General features: G+C 36.2%; 1 protein-coding gene across 2 annotated transcripts in view; it reads right to left on the bottom strand.

Annotated features, from left to right (window-relative positions):
- The window catches only part of LOC138711928 (cytochrome P450 6j1-like), a 42438-nt gene extending 30860 nt beyond the window's left edge, over positions 1-11578 (bottom strand). Inside the window, exons 1-2 of one of the 2 annotated variants that reach the window (XM_069843228.1) lie at positions 11397-11578; positions 2524-3059 (exon numbers count right to left, since the gene is read on the bottom strand). In XM_069843228.1, coding sequence (XP_069699329.1) covers positions 2524-3046 — 523 coding nt within the window. In that variant the 5' untranslated portion in view covers positions 3047-3059; positions 11397-11578. The remainder of the gene's footprint in view (positions 1-2523; positions 3060-11396) is intronic. The other variant, XM_069843229.1, reaches the window with a different exon arrangement.
- Positions 11579-14963: the final 3385 nt, after the last annotated feature.

The raw sequence follows: 14963 nt of genomic DNA, 5'->3' as shown, positions 1-14963 counted from the left end.
AACTGTATTTTACTTTACTGATTATTAGTAAATATAATCATAATAGACATCACCACTATCACCATCATCATCATCAACAACAACAACAACGCCTCTATCTTCAAAGAATGGCCTCTGGTCTGAGCTATCACTTTTTATTGTGGTGAAGTTTTTGGGTAAACACTAACCGTTAATATTATGGGGATTCTGTGATCATGCGGTGGGCTTGGAGCTCACTGCTGCATAGGTGAATACAAGGCTGATACAAATGAAAGGACCCCGACAAAAATCTGAATTCCTTCTACAAATGTGTAGGGAGGTGCGAAGAGGAATGACAATCCCCTCTTGGCAAAAATAAATCTGTTTGTACAATTTAAATTTTATCAAATAGTAAATCTGATGATAAAATCAAGGGTGTTATACTTGTAAGAGAATGTATAAAAGAGGATATAATCAGGATATCAGAAAAAATTATGTTCACACTATAAAAAATGGGATGACAAATTATAAATGTTGGGGCATATATTTGGCAAGAATATGAAAAAAAAAAAACTTATCCAAAAGTAATTATCTATCGGTGTAGCACTGAGGTAGCGAATGAGATTCGTGGTTCGAGACTGCGTTTATGCATGAATTTGTATCCCATTTGTGCCGAATATGTGGATGGATTTTTCTAAGATTTTCCACAAGCTTTTCCCTAAGTGAGGCAATCGCAAAGGGAATCTCCGGCTTCATCTTGCCAAATTATCATCCCATTATGAGTAGTTTCATCGATAACAGATATTCTAATAGTTTTTGCTTATTTTACGACGCTTTATCAACTGCAATGGTTAACTAGCGTGTGAGTGTAATGAAGGTGCTAATGCTAACGAAATGAGTCTAGGGTCCAGCGCCGAAGTTACCCAGCATTTGATCTTATTAGGTTAAGGCAAAACTACGGAAGAACCTCAACCAGGTGATTTGTCCTAACCAGGATTTGAACCCGGATTCTCTCGTTTCACGGTCAGACATGCAAGCCGTTACGCCACGTGGTGGATCTCCTCGTAGTTGTAGTCCTTAAATGAAATGAAAAAAAAAAAATAATTTCTCCATTACACACTTGTAAGAAAGGAACATTGTAGCCGTCTTTTCTAGCTCATGTACTCGAGAAGAAGAAAAATACATACCGTAAAATGGGGTAACTTTGCACCTGCAGGGGTAACTTTGCACCCGCAGGAGTAACTTTGCACCATCTATGAAAAACTTTTTATGTAGGCCTAGGGGTGTTTACGTGAACCAAATTTATCTGTTCATTAGTTCCATCAATAGATGGTATATGTATACAGTATTTTTCCACTGTTCGTGGTCATAGAATTAGTTTATGGTATTTCTATACCTTAACGACAGAACGTGTGCATAATTTGACTGAAATATAGATCAAATTAATTATCTTTCATTGCAGATGGTGCGCACAATCTCCAGATAAGTTATACGTGTATCTATTCCTTATTCATCCATTTAGACTTTCTAGTTTTGCTTGTGCAGCTGTTTTGTCGGCAAATGGTGTTACAGAATAATTTTCTAATCAAGGTGAATTTGAGGCTAAATTGGGGTTACTTTGCACCATAACACAAACGAGGATTTTTTAAATTTTAATTGCATTATTTTCATTTGAGGACCTTCCTTGAAGTTTAAAAACGCTTACTATAATTCACACTTTGTATTACAGCTAAATTGCATTTGTTTTTCTTTTTATTACATATTAAAGTCATACATGGTAAGAATCTCCAAATGTGCCAAAGGAAAATGTTGAGAAGGATACTAGGCTTATCAATGAGGGACATAGTTCCAAATGAAGTGCTCCAAAAGATGTCAGCAACTGGTTCGGTTTTGGACAGGTACCAGGGAATAAAAACAAACAGTGCTGTCATCAAGGCAATGACAAAATCATCAAGTATCAAGAAAGGACTTACTTATATTCCATTCCAGAACTTGACACAAAATAATACGTATAAATTTTTAAAGTTATTCACGTCCTGTTTTCTCGACTTGTCATTCGAAAGAACTGAAAATATTTTTGGAACAACATTTTAGAAGAAATGATCACTAATATTGAAATGTTGTGTAGTTTTTTCAAAACGTTTTATCCGTGTTACTATTTATAACCGTTTTTGAATCTGTGTTTCCATTTTTTCTGCTCCTGATACATTCATTGTTTAACACGTGTATAGTGCAATGTAACACCAGCAGTGACAAACTTTGCACCACCCCTCTTAAAACTCTGGCGGTGCAAAGTAACCCCGAACTATGTGTAACTTTGCACCAATTTTTGGCAGATTATAAATTTCAAAAGATATTTATTTGAGAAGATATGACTGGCTAAATATATTCCCGTATATCCATAGAACGTATAAAATAAATGTCCATCTCAAAATTAGACATTTAAAGACTACATACAGACTGAAAACAAATTTTTAACTAGAAAATGGTGCAAAGTTATCCCATTTTACGGTATATGATATTATTTCCAAGACAGAGGCCAATTATACTGGATTAGATACTCACCATCAGATGTATGGAGATCCAGGTATCTCACGAGCTCCTGTCCACACGCGTCCACCAGGTAAAACATGCGTCGCATCTTGCCTGGAGTGAAGGCGGGCGATAGACTAGCACGGACGTATTTCCACTTGCGTCCTGTGAGAGCGAAAATGGCCTTTCCATTGAGCGGGTCGAGGGTCTCGTCCACTTGCACGATGCGGTCGACGAAGTAGTGGGCGTCCTGCAGCAAGATGCGCTTCACCAGGGCGAGATCCCGCACCAGCAGTGCGGGGCGGTCCACCGTGAAGATGCCCACATACGGCAGGCCACGATGCGCGTCGTACAGAGTCTTCATGTGGTGCCCAATATTCGATTTTTGTAGTATGACTTCCTTCATGCAGCCGAACAGAGGCACGGGCGGTACGAACGGGATGCCGCTCTTCTTCCAGAAATCGAAGTTGCGCACAAGGTACAGGTACAGGGCGGCGAGGACGACGATGAAGATGGTGAGCAAGTCGAGAGCAAGTGAGTCGAATAACAGCGCCATTGTATCTAGAAAACTGTATTACATATTTCTTGACTTAGATTATACAGAGACGATGATATAATAATTATTAGTGAAGTAATAATAAAACGATGACAGAAAAGTGAAGTACTGGAAAAAAACCTCTCCTAGAGTGGAATGACTAACAGTAAATTCACACGATCAGCCGAGATTGTATGCCAGTGAGTTTTGTAAAAAGTCACGTAAGAAGAAAAAGGTATAAATTAAAAACGCGATATTTTAAGCACCTTGTAGGGGAGAGTCGGGTAGGTCCGGACACTTAAGTTTTTCTTTCATATTGACTTGGTTTTATGTTAACGAGAAGAACAAAATCTTTAATAACACTATTCAAGAATCATAAAACAATATACGTGTACTGTTATTGATGAATAGACATTAATAATCTGAGGAAAGGCCTATTTATAAATATACATTTTGCCTAGTGATTCTGATATTGGCGGGTTGTACCGGACAGTCAAAAAGTTTTTTAAAAAAGTACAACAGATGGTATGAACTGAAAAGAAAGAGTTATTGCACTTGCATACACTTGTCACACTTATAATAAAAGGTCGCATTTTCTAAATTTGCACACTTCTCATGCGCCCAACCCTTGCACTTTTCACACTGAATCCAGTCTTCTTCAAAACTCTCACCACACAATATGCAACAAGTCACACTGGAAGCAGAAGCCTGAACTGATGTTGAAGGTTGATCCAAATTTAGAGTTTTTGCGCATTTCTGGCGTTTTTTCTCATCCTTTTTGTTCTTTTGAACCTGTTTCTCTTCCAGCGACTCTTTGTAGGGGGTTCCAGTCAGAATTTGACTCTTCTCTGCCTTTCGTTTTCTCGTAGCAAGTCTTCGTTTGCTTGCATCAAGGATTGGGGACAGTTTCTTCAAGAGAGGCGCAATTGACGCAGAATCATTGCACGGAGTGCTGACTGAAGATTGACTTTCTTCGACATGTGGTTTTGTGAAAACCACTTCATCCATTTTCTCATTTTCTTCATCACAAGGCTATCTTTACTTGGACGCACGTGCTTTACAAAGTGTTTCAGCCATCCAAGAAATATGTCACCATTCATCCACCCGTTTGGCTGAGCTTCACCTTCACTTGCCTTTTTCCTTTCACGGACATCACTTTACAGTTATCATGCACTGAAGAAACACCAGTTTCATCCGTATTGAATACCCGTGAAGGGGGAAATGAATGTTTCTCCATCAATTCCACAAGCTTGCTGAAGAACAGGTATACTTGGGGCTTGTTAAAACCCACTGCTCTCATCATACTAGTGGATTCAGGTACTCTTAATGCTATTTCAGGATGCCTTTTCAGAAATCCATAATAAAAGTCTTTGCCGGCAAGTTTCTTTGTCTTGTTAAACCTGTGTGGCAATCTCAACTCCACGGCTAGATCATATGCCAATTTCAAGAATTCCTTCTTGCTTAGTGGCATAAACATGCCGTCGAGGTGTCTGATATGGGCTAATAGTTCCTCTTCATATGTTTCGGAGAAAGTAAGTTCAAATCTGCCTAATTTAGGCGGTACATTAACTTCCTTTCCTTTCTTTATTTTATTAATTCTGTCATGCAGAGAACTTTGGGAACGCCATACATCCTAACTGCGTCTCTAATACTAATTTTTCCCATTAGTACATCATTCCTGGCATGCTTCATATTTTCTTCGGTCCAACATCCCTTTTTATTATGTTTTTCTTCAGATTTCGGCATTATCTCCTCCAACAGTGAGCTCTGTAACACAGAAAAGCATTTTATTTATGTGTCCGGTGCTACCCGACAAAGCACTGTCCGGTCTTACCCGATACACACACCAACGAAAGAATTCCCGCCATTTCTAAAATTACTTGAATTTTAAAGCTCACTTCTATAATTAGTTCCCTAACACTTCTATAAACACAACAGTAGTTGGCAGATGCACTTCACTTACCTTATTTCAAAGTAGTGATGTCTTGAATAATACTGAGGCGAAGAGCAGACACAATAGAAATCACGAACAATGACGTACACACTTAACACCAAGAGGTAGGGCTACACACTGATGTGTATTCAGTACTCCGGAGGGAGGCTTCTAAACGCACTCAAGAACATGCTTCCATCTTACGGCATTTACGAAAACTTTAAGTGTCCGGACACACCCGCCGTCCGGCCCTACCCGACATTCCCCTACTTATTTATAGGGCATGAAAGTGTGTATTTTAGTACATGGAGTTAAGTCTTTTAAGATGATTACTTTCAAGTTCAAGTTGAACCAAAGATATCTTACAATCCGCACGGCTAAAATAAAGCTTTTATCTGCATAATCATTGCCATTAATGGTCGTCTTTATCTTCCCCAAATATTTCAGACTTTTCCCCGTATCTTGAAGCTTCAGAATAAGCTATGTACTGTAGCCTTGAAAAGGATACCGGAAACAACCTCTCGAACGGTAGGATTGGGGACTCTTCTATCGTGATTGTATACCTTAAGCAAGGGAGCTCATATTTAAGTCGCCAGACGCTGTCTCTTACTTTTTGCATGAATATAGCAATAAAAGTTGCTGAAATTGATAACAAACTTGGACTGTCACTTTGAGAGAGGAACAGAGGTTAAGGGTATTCGAGAGTCATGTACAGATGCCTCAAACTAGGAAGCTGCCTGGATAGGGGAAGTAGTAGAGCTAACGGAGGGGGCCCACCTAGGCTCCGATACCCAGGTATAGTCATATTATCTGAAAAGTTGACCTCTTGACAATGTATTCAAGATGTACCCTCCCTATGCAGCCTTCTCAACTGTTACTAGAACTGAGCTGTACCGTTCTAGTCCACAGTGCACAGCAGGAAGCGGACAGTTCGCCTGTGCGAACGAGGCAGCTTGCTAGTTTGAGGCATCTGTACTTAGGAAAATATTTGAAGCTAAGTGGGATGAAGTTATAGGAGAATGGAGAAATTTACACAACGCAGAACTGCACGCATTGTATTCTTCACCTAACATAATTAAGAGTATTAAGTCCAGACGTTTGAGATAGGCAGGGCACTTAGCACATATGGGTGAATCCAGTAATGCGTATAAAGAGTTACTTGAAAGACTTGAGGGGAAAAGACCTTTGGGGAGGCCGAAACTTAGATGGGAGAATCAAAGAAAATGGATTTGAAGGAGTTGGAATATGGTGGTAGGGACTGTCAATTTAAGAGAGCAGTACATTATGATAACAAAATAATGATTGAAGAAATTTTAGTTCTGTCCTTTAAATGTGCAGAAATTTGACCCGAACAAGTGTAACATTTAAAAATTTCTTTGCAGAACGAAAATTTACATTCGTTCGGATAAAATTTCTGCAAATTTCAAAGGACAAAACTGAAATTGAGTAGCTTAATATCAAAGACGGACATCTGACCTCAATCTAAATTTAGATAGCTGTGGTTTTTTATACAATGTTTCATGCTCTTTCCAGTTATAGTGAAACCATATGCAAACTCTAACACTACATTTATAAAATAAATTGTGTTAAATATTACAAAGAGCACTGTGAATTAAAAAATTGCCTCTAGATCAAAACTATGGAGACGACAGATGTCCGTCTTTGATATTAAACTATTCAATTATTTCAAACATGTACTACGTATTATAATATACTGCTGTCTTAAATTGATCAGACTGGGAATTAAATCAATTGCTTTTCCAAAACACGCAATTAAATGTTTCATATAAAACAATTTTTATCTCGAAAAGGAAGCAAACACGAGCAAAATTGTATTAAATTTTGTTTGAAATATCTCAAAGAATAATTCCCTGAAATTAACGACATTACTTACGGACATACACTTACACACATACGCATATATTTACTTACAAATGGCTGGAGGTTCATTGCCGCTGTCACATAAGCCCGTCATCTGTCCCTATCCTGAGCAAGATTAATTTTCAGTGTCTAGTATCATATCCCATCTCTCTCAAATCCATTTTAATACGAGTATTATCTTCCAATCTACGTCTCTGCCTCCCCAAAGGTGTGTGTGTGTATATGTACACATACAGGACATATAAATAACAAGAAATATTATACATGGTTATCACATGAAATCATGACTACTGTTTCACTCTTTTATTCGGGACCAACTTGGCGTCGTTGCTCCGTTGACTTCAGTTAAGAAAGTTGTTCGCTAGTTTCACCTGAGTCTTGGTCCCCTCCCCCATCTCTTATGCTATGCTTGCAAACAATTAAGCAATATTGACTGTTACGATAACAGTACAATGAACTTCGCGCCAGTTATTGGGAGACCTGTGAGTTCCAAGTCTCCGGCTTCAGTTGCGTGTTCACCTGTCGGGTTAATATGCTGAGACAATCACTAGTTCCATCTAATTCTCCGCGTCTGTGGCTTAGCGTTAGCGCTCTTATCTTCCATCCACGGGCCCATGTTCGAGTCCCGGCCAGGTTGTGATGAGTTTGTGGTGGATAAAACAGACATTGTTCAGGGGTTTTCTCGGGGCACTCCAATTTCTTATGTTATGCCAACATATTCTCTCTCTTTCATTTCGTTAATCTAAAGCTCGATTTTTGTTTCTGTGTCTGTACTGTCAGAAACATTTTATGAATGATTCAGTGGAAGACCTGCTGTTTTGTAGTGATATAATGGCTGTAGGCGAGAAGAAAATGTGCAAAAATAAAGATAAGATTTCATTCAAGTTCTTTATCTAACAAACTATTTTTAGCTATTTCAATTGATACAGCATTCTTGAGTCAATTTAATTAGAATTTACAATTAATGATTTGATTTTCGAATAAATCAGTTATTAAATACAATAAATAATGTTGAAATGTTCAATCCTATGATTTATCAATTTAATATTAACATTTATTAATACATGTTAAACATAAATAATGTATAAACATTTATACCTTTTACGGCATCATCAGATATCAATTTGATGGTTTACTATAAGAGAAAACAAAAATTCAACTATGTAATTTAGATATCATAAAAGCAAATTATATCTAATGATGCCGTAAAAGGCGAAAAAGTTTATACATTGTTTATATTTAACATGTATTAACAAATGTTAATGTTAAATTGATGTCATAAGATTGAACATTTCAACATTATTTATTGTATTTAATTAATTACCTTAACTGATTGTAGGGTTAGCAAAATACAACGGAGTTATTAACCCTTACGCCCAACTGGCTAAAACAGGCCTATCCAAAGAGCATAAAGACTGAAGAGCTAGTTGTAAAAAAGGAGAAACCTTCGCTAAACGTGCAAAGCCTAGCAGCCAGTATTCTCCATCCTATGTGCCACTGGCAGAGATTGAATGAGGAACATCATGAACAAGTAGAGGAGTTTATTTTAGAGCAGCGATGTTAAAACACCTGTTTTATATGCTCATACTACAAGCAAAGAGGGAAAGGAACTGGCCATCCAACCCTTGCTAAGTTGCCTTGTAAGTGGTGCCTTCTTGGTATCACTTGTGCTGGTTCAGACCTGTCTTCGGACAGTTGACTAAATAAACAATTACAAGCAATACAAATCCAAAAAGTTTCATTTTTTAGCAAGTTAAAGTACAATAATCGCTCTTAAGAAAATGTTATGCTGGTTCTTGAGAGCACGAAGTGCAGATGCTTTGACTCCTGTTTTAGAGAATCTCGACCCATCGGGAATGACAAATTATGAACTGTATCAAGAAAATCAGGTTACATTTTTATAGATTTTGAAAAAGGTGATTAAATAAATCAACATAAAGTATTTGGTACTTTGTTAGCCTGCAATAAGAGGAGTTGTTAGAAGTTTGAAGTTAAACATCCCAGCAGCTTTAGGCCAAATTGAAAGACATTTGTCTAAGCCGGCAGCATAGGCTGCTACATAGAACATTCTGTCTTGGACAAGACGGTTTCGTTCGATGTGATGGTGATTACACGCATTGTCATGAGACTGCAGCATACTGCATCGGACGAATGGCAAAACTGTCCTGTCCGAGACTGAATGTCCGATGCCGACCTAATTTGGTCTTTTGTCATTAATACTACAAGAACGTGACTGAATTTTGAACGTTCCAAAAAACTGGTTGGAATTTATTATACTTAAGATCTTAACAATGAAGGCATAATTGCAGTAACACAAACTTGATTGCAATTGCTGGACAGAATCCACGCAAGTAAAATATTTAGGTGTTGTCATTGATCAACACTTAAGATGGAATAAACATGTAACATATTTATGTAATAGGTTACGGAAAACAATTCACAACTTTGTAATCCTTCGTGCATATATGCCTATCTATGTTCTTCGCATTGTGTATCTAACCTTGTTTCAATCAATCCGTCATTCAATACGGAATAATAGGATGAGGTGGAATGACAAAGACTATCCTAACTTCATTAATATTACTAAAAAAACGTATAATCAAAATTTGTCTGCATAAACCACTTGATTATCCGACACAATTTATTTATTCTGAATTCCAAGTACTAAAATTTGATCAAACAATATAAACATACATTACTAATATATTTTCAGAAAAATCGAATGAATTTTATAACTGACAAACATATAGGCTGCATAACACCAGAAGAAATGTCCCAACTTTTTTTTGGCAGAACCTAAATGCCATACTACAGCTGGATTAAGACACAGTAGGAATTATGGGCCAAGATTATACAATTCAATATTGAAAAATAATCCAGATCTACGCAATTTACATATTCTTAAGTTTAAAAATAAAGTAAAAATGTTTGTATGATTATTGTTTCATTTTATTATTATTTTAAGTGTTACTAACATTTATTGTATTTATCTGATACATGTAACCTATAAGATAAATCATTGCAATAGATATAAATAGATCATTTTCTTAATTAATAACAATGTATGTTTTCACACAAATGATTTCTTAGCATCGCCACAGATATACTTGATTGTACTTGTCACTATCTCTGTCACTAGAGAGTTCTTAAAATTTATATTTTACCCGCCATTCAAACAAAATTTCGATATGATACCTCTAGCACCAAAGGGGAAACCTATAACTGAAATTTGAGTAATATACTTCAGTATTATTATTGCATTTATCCTGGTAATAATGAACAGTGTGACTCGTAGATATTTTGTTTTTCACCATTAACTCCCTATGGTCGTATGTTAGAAGATTAGAAGAGAATGTTAGGAGTATACCTTCGGCTCCCTCCTCCCCCTCCGATAATGCATAACACAATATTAATACGGCGGTTGCTGTCGTCTGCGATAGAAGGAACTTTTTAGTTGACTTCCAGTTCGTTATTATTATTTTTTTGTTATTACATGCTTATAAGTTGTGTTAACTCTCGCTAAATAGTTTTTATATTTATTTTATCACTCTTACAGTTATTATATTGTTATTATTATTATTATTATTATTAAACAGTAAATTTGTATTACTATCTTTGTATTATCTCCGTCACTGTTATTCTATTATTATTATTATTATTATTATTATTATTAAACAATGAATTTGTATTACTATCTTTGTATTATCTCCGTCACTGTTATTCTATTATTATTATTATTATTATTATTATTATTATTATTATTATTATTATTAAACAATGAATTTGTATTACTATCTTTATATTATCTTCGTCACTGTTATTCTATTATTATTATTATTATTATTATTATTATTATTATTATTATTAAACAATGAATTTGTATTACTATCTTTGTATTACCTCCGTCACTGTTATTCTATTATTATTATTATTATTATTATTATTATTATTATTATTATTATTATTATTATTATTATTATTATTTGTATCATCAACATTATTATTGATGTCTGTAAAATTTATGTAGACTCTGCTGGACTGTACCCGAGCACGAGCACATGCTCATTTAGGGTATCTATTCATATGTACCATTTCAAAATGTAAATTATGAATACATTTGAATTTGAAAGTATGATTCAATAATAATAATAATAATAATAATAATAATAATAATAATAATAATAATAAAGGTAAAAAAGGTAAAGATATCCCCGTAACATGCCATGAAGGCACTTGGGGGGCATGGAGGTAGAGTCCCATGCTTTCCATGACCTCGGCACTAGAATGAGGTGGTGTGGTCGGCACCACGCTCTGACCGCCTTTTACCCCCGGAAAAGACCCGGTACTCAATTTTATAGGAGGCTGAGTGAACCTCGGGGCCGTTCTGAAAGTTCACCACCTGGGATCGAACCCCGGACCTTCCAGTCCGTAGCCAGCTACTCTACCAACTGAGCTACCCGGCCGCCAATAATAATAATAATAATAACAATAATAATAATAATAATAATAATAATAATAATAATAATAAAACAGCTGAAAAAATAATAATTTACTTACCGAAAAATGAACGTACCACAGTAGTGTTGAACTACAATCAACGGAGCACTACGTACGATACGTAAGTTACATGATAGGCCTATTCGTAATGCAAGTGAATTAATACTGTGTGTGAGTAGCCACGCCAAGTTGCGTTCGCTTCGCAAGTTAAGTTCGTAATGCTCACTGTGTCAGTGTGTTGAAAGATGTTTACTTACTGAGTGTTTTTCCGAGATAGGCATGCGTATTACGTATAAATGTGCGCTGTTACGTCATAACAGTGTGCTCCACAGGCGGAGCTAGAGAATAAAATTTCAGTAAAGGGTACCCTCATGCCGCAAATTTTGTGATCTGAAACTACAGCACGGCTCCAATGAAAAATTGTTTGTATTGTTACATATTACATGTTGTGTTAGTTCATTTTTATGTCCAACATAGGAAGAAAAAGTTATATTTGCAGTAGGCCTAGGCCTATATAATAGCAATAGCAATCTCTCTAAATTATTTTTAAAAAATATAGGCACCTGAAAATTTGTTGCTAGCATCTGTTTCATTAATTTTTGCCTGAGTTACTTAAAGCATGAGATCACTAATGCTTTTGTTTTGAAAATCGTATTGATTATTGCATACGAATTTTTTTTTGTAATAATTGACTAGTCTATATTCAATTAATTTTTGTAAAATTTTAGCCAAGTTTTATATTAGCGAAATTAATTTATAAATTGTTATTCATGTTGTTTTTATCTCCTGACATAAATTCTAATGACTATTGTGTTCTTTAAGTTATTTTGATAGATATCTCGAGATAAAAAAAAGATTTAAATTAAGACTAAAAGGAATAAAAATATAAAACAAGAACGCCAGACTTTATGACAATTATAGGGCAACGCTAAGAATTATAACAAAAGACATCTTTGGAATTTTGTTAAATTTATGAATGACTTCATTGCACTGATGGATGGAAAGGAGAGGGAAGAAAAGCCGAATTTGACCGAAAACACACTAGCTATATCGATCCAGTCCAGTATTTGCATTCGTGAATAAATGAATGTCGACCAAGAAGAAAAAAAAGTTATTTACAGAATAAATTTCTTAGAGTTTGATAAATTTTCAAAGCTTTTTTTTTACAATCCACATATTTTGAGGGATCCACAGATTCATCAGGGGGTGCCCCGCATATGCATTCGTGTTTATTGCAGTTGTTTAATGTTTTTGCCATGTAATTCGAGCATTTACTGGAAATAAGAAAATATTCATGCTTGTGAAATAAGTCAGTGGAGAAATATGGGTAACAACACATGTGTGATAATTCTTGCGAGGAAATTTCTGAAAAGATAAATAAATCAGGTAAGGAAGATTAAAGTTTTATTTATTGCTATACTGCACATGTTCATTATCTTATCTTCTATTCTGTTAGTTTCCCTTGAGGGGAGGACACGGGTTGGAGACTGACCTCGCATTTACATAGCTTGGATGGGTCCATTATACTACCTGGAATGGAGTGATAAGCATGTTTTAAGCCCCTCCTCCTCCCCGCTCTACAGATTCCCCTGCGTGCCGCTCCGTATTGCCTCTTCAGTGTATAGATTCCCTTTTCACGCAGGCATCACCGCTGCCCCTCAACCTCGGTGTCACGAGGTGCCGTGAGCCCAGGGGAGAACACACAACACTAACATTAGCAACTAATGACCACATACCCCGGGGTCCAAGTTCGGCGGCGGCCCATAGTCCACTCTACATCGGACGGAAGCCCGAAATATGGGAAAGAAACGGAGATGATGATGATGATGATGATGATGATGATGATAAAAGAAAGGAAAGAGAAGAAGTGTAATTATAATGACGTAGAGAATCCGACGTCTAACGTCAAAAGTTACCCAGCAATTCTTCTGCATTTGGTTGAAGGAAAACGTAAATAACCTCAATCATGTAACTTGTCCAATCAGAATTTGAACCAGGCCTTCTCGCGAAATGGTTTCTCATTAATCGCTGCCACAGAATATTGGAAGTTACACTTTTTCCTGAGTTTTTTTCTTTTTCCAGAAACCTTCCAAATCTCTTCATTTGACTCAAGCATGACCACATGATAAAGGTTTTTCCAAATGGCTTCACAGATTTCTCCAATGATTTTCTAAAAACTGTCGGAATAAAAAAAAGAAACTTGAAATGAACTCCCAAATCCTAGTTAACTTAAACGAAATGTGAACCTGAATTAAGTAATTGAACGACGTAAGCTATATTTTTGCAGAGGAGGATCTGAAAACTGAGTGGAAGACATTGCAAGACAGCATGCAATATTAAGAATAAATATGAGGGACATAAGACTTTCCTGATATTATTGGAAAAGGAACTTATTCCAATATTATTTTTGATGAGAACCAGGACTCAGAGAATCATAAAAAAATCTTAAAATGTCGGTGGAGGGGATTCAACAAAGGAAGAAGTGGATGGGAAGAAAGCGACAAGAAGGAGAAGAAATTGCTATCAAGATCTAACAGTAAAGAGCAGTAATATTAACAAAATCTCTAATAAGAAAATATGCATCAACAGTGAGAAAAAGAGACGAGATATTGACAAGGCAGTGTTATTCATATATATTGGGAAACATCGACTGTTATGCTTGTTAAATCAATCTGTCTGTTCTAGTTAAGAATCTAGCAGTGGGTGATGTTTTACCTAAAGGCAGGCATAGAAATCATTCGACTATGGGGGACGTAATGGGGAAAAGTGAAGGGATTTGGTAGAACGGAAATTACACTGGTCACCATGGAAGTGCTTACTATGTCATATCCGATAAAACCAACAATGTGAACTCGTCAATTTCTATACAAAAGGTTGGCATTACATGCTGGTCGATTCGGCGAATTTGCGTGTCGATGACTGACTGAATCATACTGTGTGATGTCATGAATTTTGACATTCAACTTGCTGATATCCGCTGCTACTGGAGAAAGATCGCTAAATGTAACAGATTTGTAAATCATGACTCTGCTTCACTTTCCGCTTTTTTTTTCGTCACAATATATTATGATAATAAAGCAACACGCATAGCCTGGCTGAGTAAAATGCGTCGTTGTTTAGAAGACATGTTACCTCATCTTACACAGGAATATCTTTCTTCACCACTGCTTTCAGACTGACTGACTGACTGACTAACTGACTGATTGACTGACTGGCGGTTGTGTGTGAAGTTTAACAATGTTTTGGTAGTGCTGTTGCGACCAACTCCACGTAACCATCATCACTTCCTACATTAGGCTATAAAGTCTGTTCAGTCTTCACATTGAATTTAACTCCACCCCTTTCTAGGATGTCCCACATCTCTTTTGCCTTTAGGTTGATACTATTGTATCTGTGCTGGAATTCGTTCATTATTCGTTCGAGACAGATGTTCTTTCCATTTTTATTTATAGTCTTATATTTTATCATTTAACACGTAAGTGTTGTGCCCATGGGCAGGTCTTTCACTGCAAGCCTAGCATTCTTCAATCTTTCCTATTTTCTCCGTAAAGATTAATTTCTTTTTTTGGTCCTACAGAATAGATCTGTTATGGTAACCATTAATATTAGAGGAGAAGAATTCGCTCC

The sequence above is a fragment of the Periplaneta americana genome, chromosome 13 (genome assembly GCF_040183065.1).
Source record: "Periplaneta americana isolate PAMFEO1 chromosome 13, P.americana_PAMFEO1_priV1, whole genome shotgun sequence".
NCBI classification, from domain to species: domain Eukaryota; kingdom Metazoa; phylum Arthropoda; class Insecta; order Blattodea; family Blattidae; genus Periplaneta; species Periplaneta americana.
The sequence above is the reverse complement of the archived record's forward strand: the minus strand, read 5'-3'. Positions and strand labels throughout refer to the sequence as shown.